Here is a 17415-nt window from a genome sequence, read left to right on the forward strand (position 1 = left end):
ATTAGACTGTCACCCTCCCTACTCTTGTTTTCCAGACATCCAAAGACTTATCTGTTTCAACAGGCCTGTGAGGACTGATTTTACAAAGCCAATCCCACTGCAACAATATGCTGGACTTTATATCTGCTGTTTTGTTGTGCTGTTTATATGTAATGGTCTGTGTTTTTGACTGGTTTAATTTTTGATCACCTTTTAACTTGTATTTTGTGAATTTTAACTATGTGTTGTTGTTGTTTTCTTTATTGTAAGCCACCTTGAATCCCAGACTGGGAAAAAGGTGGAATGATGATGGTGGTGGTGGTAGAGCAGATCGTGAGGCACAGGTGGGCTTGCATAGGAAATGTTGGACATACATGCTTACGTGCATTTTATGTGAAGCATGTTATAATCAGAATTTTCTGGTAACCCTTTTCTTTGGAAAAGCTTGATCCAAGAAGCCTGAATTAATTCTGACTTCAAACTTTGGAAATAATGGGGAAATTTCATTGTTGTAATCATTAAATGGAGTAAAATGCAGAATCTAGAAGCTGTTTATGAGACGTCTAGTGGCTGCATTCCTTCCCTCCTGCAATCTGGCTACTCCCATTGCTTTGTTGTTTCTCAGTCCACACCCCAGGATTACTCAGCCTGTCCATAGCTAAAATTAACTGTCTCTCTTTGCTCCAGACAGACAGGACCTAGATAGGCTTTTGTAACATACCTCTTTATACATGATAGATAGAAACACTTTTTTTTCCTTATGGTTGGGCATATTCAGCATAATATTTGTTGGGGAATGTGTTGACAGAAAATGTGCCTTGGAAAGTCTGTTCAGATTTTCCATAACTCTTTAGAATGTGTGCTTTTTGTATTTTATTCTGCAGTACCAAGCCCTGGGCCAGACACAACAGCTACTTTCCTTAGGAAGCTTATGGAAACTTGTTTTCTTTGTAGCACCATGTAGTTATTTTTTTAAAGCATGCTTGGCAGGGAAAAAATATCCTGAAGCCAAAGCTTGAATTGGAAAAGGTTTAAAAAAAAAAAGAGAGAGAGAAAGAAACTAATGTTTAGAATTAAATGGCCCTGAGGCTGTGATTAAAACAGTGCTTATTGGACAAATGCTTATGATGCTAAATAACAACCAAATAGGACTGTGTTTAATCACACTTGCTTTTATTCAGACCTGTCTTTTTCAAAAAAGGAGGAAATACCTTTCCAGACATATCCTCTTATAGAAACTCTGGGATAGCTTGTGTCATCCATCTATCCATCTCTTTATTTATACCCTGTCTTTTCCCCAGAATTGGGCTCAAGGACTGTTATAAGCTAAAAGAAATACAGCTACATTTAGCTAAAAACATAGAAAAAGTTGAGAATAAAATAGTATTAGACTGTCTACAGAAATGTCAGATCTCTCAATGGACAGTGGGTGGAGGTGAGTTTGGGAAACCTGGCTCATGGAAACAGCTCTCAGACGACATAAAGGCCTCTAGTCAAGACACATTTATTGGGGGGAAAATGCTGTCCTTTTTATTTTGGGTTGAGTAAGTAAAGAAAAATTAACATCAGCTGAAACCACCTTTGCATCACATTGGACTCTATTACAGGACAGTGTCCAAATCAATCAACAATGGCTCCATTCTTTCTCTGGAGCCCTGGAACCGTAATGAATTGACTGCTTTGTTTTGTTACATACGACTTACTGATTTCACCCATCTTTTTGGTTTGTTAATGATTTCTTTTGTTAATTATGACATTAAACATTTTTTTAAAAAACCTGACTGTAGAATCAAAACTATTTAGAACATTAATTTAAAAGTAAAGAATAAAAGCAATACAGGAAAAAGTAACAGCAGACTTTTATATGTAAAAGAACCATGTCTCAAAAGCCTGCTGGAATAGAAGAGTCTTCATCTGCCTGCCAACAAAAAGACAGCAAGGAAAGAGTCAGCCTCCTCAGGATCTGGGAGCAGCCACAGGGAAAGCCCTTTCTTGCATTCCTGTCAAACATGCCTATGGAGGTGGTGAGATCAAAAGAGTGGCCTCCTCTCAAGATCTTATTGCTAAGGAAGGCTCATGGAAGAAGACATGGTCCTACAGATAGTGTGGGCTCAGGGCATGTAGGGCATGTAATATTGTCATAACCAACACTTAATGAATTATACTTGGAAGCAGACTGGCTGACCAGTAGGAAATATTTTAATATATTCTAATCTGAACTGAGCTAGCATGTTATAATGGTTTGAGTATTAGACTAAGATCCTTAAGATTCGAATCCCCACTGGGTGACATTGGGCAAGTCATCCTCTCTCATCCTCAGAGGATCGTAAAAGCTACAACAAAACCCTACCAAGAAAAGCCTATGGTAGGATCACCTTAGGGTTGCCATAGGTTGGAAATGCTTGAGGGCAAACAACAACAACAGCAAGTTGAACTCATGAACTTTTTACAGTGTTTAAAATGTGGCATGTAGCCACCTTAGATTTGACAAATCACCATCGCCATGTGCGGATGTGAAAGCTGGACAGTGAAGAAAGCCGAGAGAAAGAAAATGAACTCACTTGAGATGTGGTGCTGGAGAAGAGTGCTGAGAGTACCATGAATGGCCAAGAAGGCAAACAAATGATTTCTAGAATAGGTTAAGCCCAAGCTCTCCCTGGAAACCAGGGAGACTAGACTGAGGTTGTTGTACTTTGACTACATCATGAGAAGGCATGCATCATTGGAAAAGACAATGATGCTGGGAAAGATAGAGGGCAGTAGGAAGAGAGGAGTACCACATGCCAGATGGCTGGACTCAAAGAGAGTGCAGGACCTCAGCAGAGCAGTTGAGGACAAAGGTTTTGGAGATATCCCATCCAGAGTCGCCAAGAGTCAAGGTCAACTCAAGGGCAGTTAACAAGAACAAAAACTGTGTTTTTCATAAAATTACCATTATTGGAATGTAATGGATGCTAAGTACACACTTACTCTTTTTATTCCCAGGCAACTGGAGGAGGGTATGAAAGCGAGGATGCCTATCCTAATGCTGAGCTGCTCTTCCTAGATATTCATAATATTCATGTCATGCGGGAATCCTTGAAAAAGCTAAAGGACATAGTTTATCCTCAGGTAGAAGAATCTCACTGGCTCTCTAGTCTGGAGTCAACTCACTGGCTTGAACACATCAAGGTATGGCTAAGAGAAAAAAGCATTTGGTTGGTGTATTTACCACTGTCCTGCACAAGCTGTTCTTTTAATTAAAATTGCAAGACCTCGGGTTTTGGAATTATTTCAGTACATAACACGTTTTCTTCCTTGTTGTCAGCTTGTTTTAACAGGTGCTATTCAAGTCGCAGACAAAGTGTCCTCTGGAAAAAGTTCCGTCTTAGTACACTGCAGTGATGGTTGGGACCGCACAGCACAGCTCACCTCTCTAGCTATGTTGATGTTGGACAGCTACTACCGTACAATTTTGGGCTTTGAAGTATTGGTACAAAAGGAGTGGATAAGCTTTGGACACAAGTTTGCTTCGGTGAGAGCAATTAAAAATCAAGCTGCAGAGTCAACATTATGACTATTACAACTATTACTCTGCCTCACTTCCCCCAGGTGTAACATAAGTCTAGCTTACCTAAGGTTATTTGGGGGGGGCAGGGCGATGTGTGTGAAGTACTCCAGCCATTCAAAGGAGAAAATGCCAAGTTATTCTGTCCACAGATAAAATGTGGCACTAATTGTGGCAATAAAACACTCAGCACTAAAAATGCCAAGTATTCTGTCTACAGACGATAGGCCGGTAAAGTCAACATGAAGAATCATTAATGACTTATGCCTTTTAATTTTTTAATGCAACTGACTTAGTCTGGAACTAACCTAGAGTATAAAAGCATTCAGTTGCTTAGGTCCCTTGGGATACTTCAGAATCAAATGGAAGTGGAATTGGGACTTTCTACCCCATCTCCTCCTGCTACAGCCCTCCGTGATGTTTAAAACTTGCTCCAGAGTGTTTCCCAGCCTTTTAGAGTAGGTATTTTAACTTTTCAGGAGGCTGCAGGAATGAGTGGCAGAGTCTCTGTGCAAGATCCGGCAGAACTATGCCATTGGAGTCTGAATGGTAGCATCCATATAGATTAAGCTTTGTTAAATATAGTGGTTTTGATAGGTGACTGTTTCACTGAGTTAAATTCAGCAAAAGTAAACTGGAGGAAAAAGAGAATGGAAAACCAAAGATAACACCTACATCTAAAGTGGAGAAATTGCAGTAAGATCACAGCGTTGTACCTTGCCCAGAAAAATAAAAAGGCAATTTGAGAATGAGCTGTTTTCAGGCATGTCTATGTCAGTTATGTTTGGGAAATCGAATTGTCAAATAGGTCTATCAAAATGCCAAAGCATGCAAAATTCCAAGCACTTCTTTGAACAAGATTAATGTAAAATGGCATCAGTGCGTCATCACTCTGGACAGATTCAGAGAGTAGCTGATGTCCTACTCTGGCTCATTGTGTGGAGGAGGGTACATTTTCTCTTGCCAATATTACCATGTGCCTGTGGGATGGAACATATTCATTATACATATACATAAAACTTAAATTTGATTGCTCAGTGTTTCAGGTGTGGATGCCATAATACAGATATTTCTAACCTTACATGGACAGCTGGAGGCTGGCAGGCACAATCACTCACTTCTCCCAACTGAGTGATCCTCCAGGTTGTTTCCAACGTCTGATGTAACATATGGCTAAGAGAGTGAGGTGAAAACTAGAAAATTCCTAGTTAAAATTTATTTTCAGCTCAATATGTGGCCCACCCATATGTCCATCAAAAACATTCAGACTGTCTTAATCACATGCCTGTCTGCAATGTGAAGATAACACCATCCCACCTTCTCTGGTAGCTTTAAGCTGAGATGTAGAGCGGGTGAGCACATTATTGCACAAGGTTGTCATCAGTGTTGTAGGGTAGTCCTAAAGCACATGCTTTCTACTTTTTTACACCTTATTTGCAGCAGTTAGTGTGTAAGTGTATTCTGAAGATACCTGATAATTGGGATTTGATTAACTAAAGTTATTTTAACACTTAGAAGACTCAGTTCAACTACAGGCTCATTCTGCATTTTGTGTGTGTTTCCTCCAGGAATGTTGATGGTAAGATTTTATAGACCTTTTTGAAATAGCATTTCTTTGAGTGCAAAGTGGCTGGAAAAGCATTTGCTTGCATCTTCTTTTAAAAATTGAAAAATCTTGCCATTAGCTTCAAGCTTCATTGTATGTAAACAACAAAATATATTGTAAATTAGCATAGACCAAAACCATACTCACCGGATTGGACTGTTCCATTACCATTGCTGATTTAGCACTGATTTAAAGAATAGTATTTTGTGTCTCACTATCATGTACATAAACATGATTTATATGTGTTAGTTTCCCATTAGGCCATTAAAGCAAACCTGGCCTGTCAAAGCTAACTGTGTTCTTGAGCAGATTTTCCCAGACCAAAGAGACATGGCTTTTAAATCTTTGCCTTAAGCAAAACCACATTGCAGCACAGGAGCATAACTCTGAAAGTTTAGCAGCTAACTGCTGCTTCAGTAATAAACTAATGTGCCTTTTGAAAACAGTTCCAAATCAATTTTAAAAGTCTCTGCTTGTGCCATCTAGTTGGAAGTTGTTTTGCAAATAGAGATGCCTTTGAATAAATGAGTTGTATCATTTGGTGATGAAAAATTGACACTTCAGCATACATTGTTCAATTTTTTGAAAATGGAAAGTAAGCTATAATGCATGGGGAGATCTCTACAGGAATTACAAGTGATAACTTTGAATTAATGCTTTCCTTCCAGTTGGTAATATCTAGACTAGTAAAACTTGCAAACTTAAAGAATAGGAGCACCATTTTCTTGGTAAAAATTCTTGGAGTTATACTAGGAATGAAAGCTAGAGATGACAGTTCAGTGAACATTAAACACGTGGAGCTTAGAAAAGCAATACACTTGAGAAATTCAAGGACACAAACCATGCAAAGTGAAACATCTATGAAATTCCATTGAACACATACATAATAATGTTTATTAATCCTGGCATTTTCACCAAAGAGCAGAATATCAGACATAATACTCAAGAATGAAACAACAAAACACTATAATATGCTAAAATACTAAAGTAATATACAGTACCAGTGTGCTAAAAATCCTATACATCTCAGCCACCTTCAGCACACTCAGCAGCTTAATCTGGCGAATCAAAGAGGAGGGCCTTCAACCCTTTACAAAAGGTGTGAAGGAAGACTTCATTCAGGGTTGTGCACTTTCAATTCAACTCATTAAAGAAAAGGTATCCCGCAAATCCATATATTTAGCATGTTTTGATCATTCAGTTTCCTTAATGAAAAGATATATAAAGAAATAATGGAAAAATCAATTAATTTAGATTTTAGATTTAGACCTAATTCATCATAAAGAGATGTGGAAAGTAAGTAATTCTTAAAAGTTTTGTTGAACGTTATGCCCAAGACGGTGGTTACTTGAGTGATGTTTGTGTGTCTTTAATATTTATTTATTTATTTATTTATTTATTTAGAGAATTGGTCATGGAGACAAAAATCACGCTGATGCTGACAGGTCACCCATCTTCCTCCAGTTCATTGATTGTGTGTGGCAGATGTCTAAACAAGTAAGTTATATTGACAATACGGGGACAGAAAGAATCCTGTTTACCTTTCCCTGGTAATAGTAATGTAAATTGGTTTGTAGTTGTCCTTTCATTCATTTGCTAACTCTACAACATCCTCGGCTACAAACCCCTACCAGAAAAAGGTGTCTTCCATCAGTCAGAAGAGAGTAAAACCTATATATCTTTTGCAGGTTTTTTCCTTCCACTTTATGACTAAGGGGTACTGAAATTTACAACATGATTTACTGCTTGTTAACTCGCAGATAAATCACACAATGTTCAGGCAGCACAAGGGAACATGCAGTCTCAAAGATAAATTCTATAAATCCGGAGGTAGTTGTTTTCTTCCTGATGTTGTGGGCTAGCTTAGGGATGAAGTCTTTAAAACTATCCCTTTGGGGGCTTCCGCTTAGATCCATCTGAATTGTCCTTGATGTTCAGGATTTGATACATGAAACCTGTGGCTGAAGTTATAGTATTTCATATGTTAATTATGAGCTTTTATGTCTGTATTTCAAAATAATTAAATAGAATCGTAGCGACCACAAGGACCATCCAGTCCAACCCCCTGCTGTGCAGGAATATACAGTCAAAGCACTCTCAACAAGTGGCCATCCAACCTCTGTTTAAAAATCTCCAAAAAAGGAAACTACACTACACTCCAAGGCAGCACATTCTACTGTTGAACAGCTCTTACTGTCATGAAGTTTCCTAATGTTGGGGTGGGATCTTTTCCCTGTAGTTTGAATCCATTACTCCATGCCCTAGTCTCTGGAGCAGCAGAAAACAAGCTTGCTCCATGCTACAAATATTTAAACAGGGCTATCATGTCACTTCTTAACCCTCTCTTCCCCAGCCTAAACATACTCAGCTCCGTAAGCTGCTTCTCATAGGGCATGGTTTTCAGACTTTAGATATAGGTAATGTTTTATGCCTGTCACAGTTACTCATTAAAGCAATAAGTTTGTGTTCATCTTTATGTTATGATTCTCTCTCTCTCTCTCTCTCTCTCTCTCTCTCTCTGAATGTTTGCCCCCTCCCTCTTGTCTAGTTTCCTACGGCTTTTGAATTCAATGAACAATTTTTGATTACAATTCTGGATCATTTGTATAGCTGCCGCTTTGGTACTTTCTTGTACAGCTGTGATTCTGTAAGAGAGAAAGAGGTGAGTTAATTGTAATCACTATGTGTGACATAAAAGTTGTAGACCTTTCATCAATTATTTTGAAACAAATGCTATACAGATCTAGTTCCTATGGTTGTTGAATTGTGAGTTGGCTTCATTCCTGTTGCACCTTCCCAACAGGAATGAAGTAGACTCACGAACAAAATGGACTTAGCCTTCACATTGAGAAGCACCTTTCAAGGCTACTCCTGTGTCCTGAGCTACCTTTGCTCTTAGCTAAGGAAGGGGAAGGAGAAGTAAAACTGTCTTGCAATATCATGACTCAATTGACTGAGTTTCTGACTCACTTTTGAAGTGCTGGGGGCTTTAAGAAAGGACAAAAGGTGTCTTATCCCAATCCCAGTGAGCCAGATGGGCTAGTCTGGCCAGTGTGCCATTCAAGACAGTTATAAATTACCTCTTTTATTGGAGATTGTTTGTCTCAATACATGTTGCTGGGTAGTATAAACAAGATGGTGAATTCGTCCTCATGTCCTGTTTGTAGGCTTGTATACATCTGGTCGAGAACTTTGGGAACATGATGCTGGGCTAGAAAGATCCATGTTCTGATGTAACAGGACCCTTTTTGTGTTCATTTGTTAACCAGTTGCTCTTGAGGATGCTTTTTAGAGAATGTGTGTCTGTTACATAAGTGCTTATACAAGGAAGCAGCTATGTGAAGTGCAAAAGCTGTCAAATCAAACTCTTCTGTAGTGTGCCATGTACCTGAAATAATGCTGACTCTTTCATATTTTTGCAGAAGCTGAGTGAGAAAACGTTGTCTCTCTGGTCCTTAATCAACAGCACAAAATCAAAATATGTCAACCCCTTTTATACGAAAGAATTGAATCGTGCTCTTTATCCTGTAGCAAGTATGCGCCACTTGGAACTTTGGGTTAATTATTATATTCGGTGGAACCCAAGGATTAGGCAACAAGTAAGCCTTTTTATTGTAAAGAAAAGTATTGGAAGGCTAATGTGGGGTCTATAGATTTTTTTATTTACCGGTATATATGTAGAATCTTTTCTCTTTTTTAACAACAACAGAGCTTTAAAAGTTATTTTGGTATTCTAGTTCCCAGGATCCCCTAGCCAGTATGGTTAGGGAATTCTGGGAGTTATAGTGCAAATTGAAATTTTGCAGTCTCTGGACCAGAATTCTAGCTGCATTATATTGTGTAACTCCATCCATTCATCTAACCCAATATTCTCTACTGCTAGTAGCTCTCTCATCTCCCCTCTATGCTTTTCATAAAATAATAAAATACTGCAATCTAAGGAAATAAAATGATTAGATCTAAGTCAAAACAAACTCCACATGAAACCAGTGTTATACTTTTAAAAACTGCAGCTCCCAATTGCTTGCAGCATGCCTTTAAATAAGTCTTCATAGTCCTCCCAAGGACTGACCAAGTAGATGCAGTTGACTTGGCTTAAGCACCACAGATCACTTCCACACAATCCAGGATACCACTGTGTTAGAAGCACATAGCAACAACTAAAAGTAATAATATGGCCCATTATGAGGCAGTTGAGCCTAGCCAGGATGATCAAATGTCTGAAAATGAAGCGTTATGAGAAATAAGGGATTTCAGTGTGTTTAGCTTGGAGAAAAGAGGCCTGAGACATGACATGATAACTATAACTGAGCAGGGGGTTGGATTCAATGGCCCCTTGCAACTCTTCTGGTTCTGTCAGTCTATGAAATATCTGGGATGCCATGCAGAGGCTGGACAACAATGTTTGGTAAGGTAGAAGGCAACAGGAAAAGAGGAAGACTGTGTTCCAGATAGATAGACTCAGAGAGGCAACAATCCTAAATCTGCAAGACTGAGAAGGGCTGTTGATGGTAGGGTGGCTTGGGAGTCTTTCATTCATAAAGTTGCTGTAAGTTGAAGTTGACTTGATGGAAGTTAGCAACAACAAACATGAAGAACTACATTATTAGTTCTGCTATAACCAGTGAAGCACTCTAACTCTAATTAATTAGAGAAATGAGAAAGAAATTGGCACGGAGCAGGGAATTTGATCACTATAGGCTTTAGTGGGCACCCTTGATTTAAAAGTTGAATCCCAAATACAAGGTTGTTTCTTCTCTTTGGTGTAAGTTGCATGAACCTTTCGCATTTGGTATCCTTACTGAATGTGGGAGTTATGCTTTTCAAAAATTATTCCCGAAGCGTGACAACAAATACCTGATCATTTTACACATTTGAGTCCCTGCACATAAAAGCCATGGGAAGCTAGGCATAAGTACATTTGCTTGGAAGTAAGTTCCATGGATATGTGTTCTGATCCCTTTCCTTACCTCCGTATTGACTATGTACGTTTTCTGTGAGATTGCTCTTCAGACATTTTATGGTTCTTTTGCTGGTTGACTGCTGTTTAAAAGTTGATCCGCCGAGTAGGAAAAGGTGGTCCATGCTTGGCAGTTTTTATCCTCAAGATTTGGTAGAACAGCTGGGAGCAAATAAAGAAGTAAGCTTCTGTTTTTGACAAACAGCCTTTATCAGTGGGCCACTAGAAAGAAGCAGCAGTCTTCAGGCAGTGCTCTTCTGTAGCATCTCTCTGATCATGTTTACAGCACTCTGGGGGCTGGAAGAAAGCCAGCCAGTGTTCTGTATGTCTTTCAGAGTCGCTGCCACTGAAAATTGTAATGTTCCTTTTGAAGATCTTTGTGTGGATAAAAAGGAATGGTTTGTTTTTTTTTTCAAAAGTGAAGCTACAAACTGTTTTACTGGAAGAAACATGTAAAGCGATTTGTGTTTTGCCACAGGCCTTTAAAAGAAGTTACAAGTAATTCAGAACACTAGCACTTAGAAAAATGAAAGATTTTAGAACTGGTAGTATAGAGTGATTCAAGAAAATGATACTCCAGGCTTCCCAGGTGGAGTTTTGACAGAGGCACAGTGTGTCTTTGGCTTATTGGCAAACAGGTTAAACGGCCCAAATTTAAGAGATTTGTTGCAGAGGAACCCGGGAAAGCAAAGAGCATTGATAGGAGAAATGTTGAGATTTTTTAGCAAAGCTATATAATTTGTTTGCTCTTATGTACCAAATAGAGAATATATATTGTAAACACACACATTTTAATGTGGAAATTGCCAGTGTGTAGTTGCATTTCTGATTTGCGTTCACCAGGTATGGTAGGGGGAATAATCAATTCGATGTGAATTGGCTGCCGACACAAGTACACAACTTGTTCAAAGCAAGCCAAGGTTGTGCTGATTTCGACCTAAAGACACACGACAACAAAAACAAGCTGTGTGTGGATGTGGCTAGGATCACATTTTTTAAGTGCCAGATTTCATGGAATTAACAAATCACATATGTAAAAATAAGTCAGTGCAAGGATTTTTTTAACATACTAATCATTAGGCTAATTTTTGAAAGTAGTATCTTGCTAAGCAAAAGACCTATTAACAAAGACTTCATCAAGACAAAGAGATATTTAGCCTTATATGTGGGGAGCCAAGCTAGTTGTGCACTAATTTTATTTAGAAAGGAAAGAGTAGGAATAGAACTGATGAACTGAGCTGCAGTCCACAAAAGCTTATGGCAGATGAAATGTGTTTACCGTGAAAGTTTGAAGCTGTCCTGAGTCCATGTATTGGGAGAAATGTGGGATACAAGTAAATAAAATGATGATGATGATGATGATGATGATGATGTATCAGAAGATAGTTTTTGTTTTAATAGACTAGCATAGTTACTTCCTTGTTGAAAAGAATAACAGCTATCAGCATACAAAGGTTTCAGTAAATTAATGCTGGATAACTAGGATTTGTTTGTTTGGGTAAGGAAATGTTCTCAAACTAGATTTCTGTATATAGGGATTTGGAGGCATCCATTCATCTGGTTAAAGTGCAGGTTGTGTTGAACCTTCAGTATATAGTCAGAATAACGTGTTTAAATATTTTAACTTTTACCTAGCAGCCAAATCCAGTGGAACAGCGGTACATGGAGCTACTAGCATTGCGTGATGACTACATGAGGCGGCTAGAAGAACTACAGATCACAAACAACTCCAGGCTTTCCAATTCTTCTTCTTCCTCCTCTTCCTCGCAGATGATGTCACATGTGCAAACTCACTTTTGAGGGAGACTGGCTGAACACTGTCATCATTGGTGGTGCTTAATCTGATGTACTGGACAAGAGGGGAACATAAGATGCCTTATACAGAGCTTCTTCCTTGTCCCTATTGGAGAGGAGAGGAGCTGAGTACAAGTGGGCTTTTAAAATTGATTTATGTGCCTTTTCAGAACCATTTGCCTGCACACATGTTAGTCGACTAATAGTTACAATATTTTTGAAGTTTTTTTCTCTATCGCAGTCTCCAAATATATTAAGCTAATGCTTTCAGTAACAACCATCAGCTTTTTAGGACAGTACAGACTCATTTTCATCTACAGGCTCTCTCTCGCTCAGATCTAAAAAGCATATTTCAGTTCATATATTGAGCAAAGTGCCGTCAATGCCATTGAGGACTCTGCCAAATCCCATGCATGTGCTGAAGCCTTTGGAAAGGAGAGTGAGCAACAGAGTTGTCAAGAAGATGCACGCTCTTGGGGAGCACTTACTGTGTAAATTGCAATTTATATATAACTTCCTTCTGTTGAAATAGAATTATGGCAATGGTAGCAATAAGCTATCGTGACTTAAATTTCCTAAACATTTGTGCCTATTCAGAGTATAAGCCTTATCTTCTAAGTAGAATAATGTTTGATTCTTTAAATGGAATATTGTGTATGTGAGCGTGTGCGTGTGTGTAAATATGTTCCCTTAATAGATTAGTGTTTTATCAAACATACTAAAACAAATTACAGAGAATACTGTGTGCACTGAAGAGATTTAAATTTTGCAGATCGTTTGGTTTGCCGTCTTCGTGTCAGTCTTCTGTTAAATTTTATAATTCGTTCCTTCCAGGGATCTTTTTAAAAAATTTAATATAAGAAGCACTTGTAAAAGTCTGCGCAAATCTTGTGACTTGATATTTTAATTGATATTTTGCTTAGGATATAAAGTTTTTAACCAGTGTTTGGTTAGTTCAGAACAACTGAAAACATAGGATTTATGAAGGACTTGTTTGAAGCTAACGTGACATTTTAAAAAACAATTATATTTGACTCTTTGAGGGTGTTGGGTCTACCATTTGTAAATTATTGTATGTGTAAGTTTTGTTCTACAAAATATAAGGTGGGAAAGATATGGTTAGTATTGTGTATAAATTAAGTTTAAGTGTATGAAATAGTCTTCTTTTGTAAAGTGTATATATTTGGGGTTCTAAAGTTTAAAGTCAAAGTCCATAAAAATACTATAAATTTCTTAGTTTTAGAGGACATTGGGATATTTTAGAAATAGTATATTTTCATTACAGAGCACATTAATAACAGTAAATAGTATACTAAGACATTTGCACTACTTCTTCAGGGATAGGCTGAAGTACTAGTAATAAGATCAGCTTGCTAACACATGATTTATTTCAACTTACTACCTGTTCTCTAAATTTCACTCTCATTATTCTTTGGTCTTCTATATCTCATCGCTCATATAGGTTTTTTTCACTATAGGGAGGTCATTCTAAAACAGAAATGCATAACTTGAATTACAAGGAAACTCATACTTATCCTATCACTAAATGGCAAAATACAAAACTGCACAGACTGAAAAACTATGCAGACTCTTAATAGAATTGCCTTTCGTTTGCTTACGTTGTCCAAACATCTCATTTTTCATTACAACCCTAAAGCGTTCTGCTGGTTGTATACCACGAAGAGTGTTATGTTTCATTCTGTCTAGTGTTAACGAACTGTTATTTTGCTTGTTTTTACTAAGTAAAGCACTACATGATCAACGGTTTGTGTTCGGGGGAAGTAACGTAAAATGAATTTAAATACACTTGCCTTTTCATTATCTGCATATTATTGATTGATTTTGCTGTCGCTGCTGCCGCCGCCACCATCACAGGTGACACTGTGTCTTGATTTGTAGAGAATTCAATGTCATTTAATGTCAACCTGATGAAAATTGACTTAATTTTATTTTTAAAAAAAACCCTACTTATGTCATATGAAATAAACAATGAACATTTCTTTATGCCTCTTTTCTAGGAAATTTACAATATGATTCTATACCAACTGGGGCCCTCCAGATGTTTGTGGTCTTAAAACTTGCATGATAACCCCCATAGCTACTAATAACCCGCATAGCTACTAGTAAGGGATAATGGGGCTTGCAGTCCAAAAACAAACGTAGGGCCCTCCATAAGTTATGCAGAAGTAAAATCCGTGTGTTTAGTGAGATGTACTTCCAAGTACTGTAACTGTCACAGAAAATGTATCTTCTTAATTGAACCGGGCTGCAGTGAGTGACCTATTTCTGTACAGCCATTTTAAGACAGTTCTGCTTTACTGTTCTGCCTTTAGTGCAGCTTTTAAAATAGGTTAAATATCCCACTGGTGAAAATATGCAGGGCTCACAGTTTTACTTTTCTAGCTTTCCTTGTGTGTTTCAGTGTATTTGGCACGGCTTACAATTAGACAGGAGGTTGTGTTTATTGTAAAAAAAAAGGGTATTCTCTTGAGCAAAGGATCGCAACCGGCTTTTTTTCATACTCTCAAATAGTGATAAACTGACACAACCTTCTGGTTCAGGTTTGAGAAGTGTTTCCATACTGCTTGTAACCTGTCTTCTAACTTTACCATTTACCTTTTAGTTGTGAGCTGACAGCTACCTTGCGAGTTGCGAGTAAAACCCAGAATATTATTATTATTATTATTATTATTTATTTATTTATTTATTTATTTATTTATTTTAGACTCATAAGAGTTGGGAGAGAAATGATAAATGGTAGAGATAGAAAAGGTAAATGGTAAAATTGGAAGACAGATGACAAAGCGGTATAGAAACACTTCTCAATTCTGAACCATAACCTTTATAATTGTGGGTTAGAGATTGTGGTATTATTTTACTATGTTTTATTCATGATTGTAACCTGCTCCAATCCTCTGGGGAAAGGCGGGCTATAAATAATAACTATTGTTATTTACGTTTATCACTACTTGAGTGTATGCAAAAAAGCAGGGTGCGCCTTTTTCTCAAGAGAATAAACTTTTTATAAGATGTAAAAAGATATAAGGTTCAGCCTCTATTTAAAAACTTTCAAAGGAGACTCCAGCCTCTTCTTCTGTCAAACAGCTCATACTATCAGGAGGTTCTCCCTAATTTCGAGGTGGAATCTCTTTTCCTGTAGTTTACTCCATTGCTCCGTGTTCAAGTCTCATGTTTTTCGCTGTCACATTATTGGTCAGTTCTTTGGAAGCCCACATTTTACACTGGTCACTGCCAGGGTTGCAAACTGCTTGCACAAGAGGGCTAAATGGGGATTGCATGGCCAAATCTGCTTTCTAAGGAACTGTTCATTTGGAAAATATATGCCATTCTTTTATCATACAGTAAACTGAGCAGCTGTGGCTGGCAGTTATACGTCTTCCATGCACTTTTGGCAGTTCTACGTCTTCCATGCACTTTTGGCAGTTCTACGTCTTCCATGCACTTTTGGCACTTTTGGCAGATGCGTTTCTGCTGTTAAAGGAATAACTATAACAAAAGCACGCTTTGATTTTTGCGGATCTGATTATTCACAGATTTTATTACTATGTTCTCTCTAGGAATATCTCGGTCCTCCGGTGTACCTCTATGGCCAACTTTAACCATAAGCCGCACTGGAGGACCTAGAGATTCCTAGAGAGGTGATCTCCCAAGTAAAAAGAATAGCCTCTGAGGCTGTGTCCGCATTGTGGAAATAACCTGGTTTGGCCCCGCTTTAGCTGCTATGGCCCCATGCTGGGGGATTTGTAGTTTTGTGAGACATGGTGGCACACAGCAAACAACAAATCCCAGGGCTCCATAGGATGGAGCCAGGGCCTTTAAAGTGGTGTCAAACCATATTACTTCTTCAGTGTGGATACAGCCTGGCTAGACATCCTTTGAGACTCAATGCATCTGAGGAAGCGAAGTCTAGGGAAGCTCATGCTTTTCTAGATAATACCGGTGCCAAACCGGGTTAACTCCCACAGTGCGGATGCGATTTGAGAATGTGTGGGAGGGGGTGTGTAATGATATATGTGTGTCGGTGTGTGTGGTGCGGTGTTAACACAAGCCAGGAGGAGGAGAGGGAGAGGTGCTTGGTGCGTTGAGGGAAACTTTTCCTCTCAGCAAAGGCGCCCATTTTGGCTGAGGGAGGCGAAGAGGGAGGGAGGGAGGCCGCGCGGAGGCCTCTGGGTAAAAGAAGCGCCAACGGCCGCCGCCAGGTGACTCTCTCTCCTCTTCCTCCTCCTCCTCTTCGGGATCCAGGCCGCAAACATGGAGGGCAGGGCGGCAGCGGCGGGGGGACAAGGCGCTATGGAGGGCGGCAGCGGAGGAGGAGGAGGCCCGGGCCCGGTTCGCAGGCCGAGCCGCTTCCCCTCGCTGCCCCCGGCGGCCCCGTCAGCGGCTGGAGCAGGGCCGTCCTCCAGCGCCTCCGGGTCCCGGCAGCCGAGTGTGGAGGCCCTGGACAGGTGAGGAGGATCCAGGGGAACTAACCCGCTTTGGCCCCGCGGCCTTCCAGGGAGGACTGCCCGCCCCCAGGGAAAGCAGGCTGCCCATAGAGACCCATTGGGAAACGCTCTTGCCCATAAGGAAGACCTATGGGGACCTTTGCCCAGAGGGGATCGTTTGGGACTCTTTGGCCATAGAGAAGCATAGGAGGACTTTTGCCCATAGGGAAACATTGGGGAATGCTGGCTCTTAAGGAGACATAGCAGAACTGATGGATGAGTAAATGCATGTTTGCCTATAGAGGATCATTGGGGAATACAGTATTGGCCCATAAGGAAACATAGGAGAAGAAGACAGCATTTGGCCATAGAGAGACATAGGAGAATCTCAGCCCATAGGGAAACATTGGGAAATACTTGCCCATAGAGAAACATGGCACACAACAACAACAACACACACACACACACACAATCCTATTCCTTCTTTTTGATATTGTTGGTTTTAAGGTATAACTGCATCTATTTTCTCTTTCTTTAAACAACCCTTCGTCGCACAAGTGTCATTGCTAACCTCCAAAGGGGCCAATTCTGTGATAACAGATGGGCTCTACAAAGCGCACTTGCCACGCATCGCATGGACCTTGGAAGGCAAGAACGCAAAGGCTAGAACATAACTGCTCATTACTGGTTGGGATATATAACAGAAGTGAGCCTGACGCAGAGCTTTAGTAAGCCATACTTTGGGGTTACAAAGCCCACACTCCCCTCCCTCCTTGGTAAGGGGATGCTGGGAGTTGTAGTGCAAGAGGTAACTTTGGCATGATCTGGCCTGGTCCTTCCAGGGAGGTCTTCTGCTCTGTGTAAGTGAGTGTGAGAAAAGGACGTTTCACACTTACATAAAGTGACAACCTAGTAGTAAAAGAGCCAGGGTAGTGTAGTAGTGGTTTGTGTGTCAGACAATGACTCTGGAGACAAGGGTTCGAATGCCACGAAACCCACGGAGTGATCTTGGGTGAGTCGCATGCTCTCAGCCTCAGAGGAAGGCAATGGCTAACCTGAACAAATCTTGCTGGGGGGGAAAACC

The 17415-nt window shown here is 39.6% G+C and overlaps 2 protein-coding genes across 7 annotated transcripts in view; both read left to right on the top strand.

Annotated features, from left to right (window-relative positions):
* Window positions 1-13890, top strand: part of MTM1 (myotubularin 1) — a 42971-nt gene extending 29081 nt beyond the window's left edge. For 2 of the 3 annotated variants that reach the window (XM_042479387.1, XM_042479386.1), the window contains 6 exons: window positions 2965-3150; window positions 3287-3493; window positions 6537-6629; window positions 7681-7794; window positions 8555-8731; window positions 11728-13170. In XM_042479387.1, the coding sequence (XP_042335321.1) occupies window positions 2965-3150; window positions 3287-3493; window positions 6537-6629; window positions 7681-7794; window positions 8555-8731; window positions 11728-11892 (942 nt within the window). In that variant the 3' untranslated portion in view covers window positions 11893-13170. Of the gene's footprint in view, window positions 1-2964; window positions 3151-3286; window positions 3494-6536; window positions 6630-7680; window positions 7795-8554; window positions 8732-11727 lie in introns of all 3 variants that reach the window. The other variant, XM_042479388.1, reaches the window with a different exon arrangement.
* A 2221-nt stretch (window positions 13891-16111) lies between these two features.
* MTMR1 (myotubularin related protein 1) overlaps window positions 16112-17415 on the top strand; it is a 35982-nt gene continuing 34678 nt past the window's right edge. For all 4 annotated transcript variants that reach the window (XM_042479786.1, XM_042479788.1, XM_042479787.1 and 1 more), the window contains exon 1: window positions 16112-16352. In XM_042479786.1, the coding sequence (XP_042335720.1) occupies window positions 16159-16352 (194 nt within the window). In that variant the 5' untranslated portion in view covers window positions 16112-16158. The remainder of the gene's footprint in view (window positions 16353-17415) is intronic.

This window comes from Sceloporus undulatus, chromosome 7 (assembly GCF_019175285.1).
Source record: "Sceloporus undulatus isolate JIND9_A2432 ecotype Alabama chromosome 7, SceUnd_v1.1, whole genome shotgun sequence".
NCBI lineage: Eukaryota > Metazoa > Chordata > Lepidosauria > Squamata > Phrynosomatidae > Sceloporus > Sceloporus undulatus.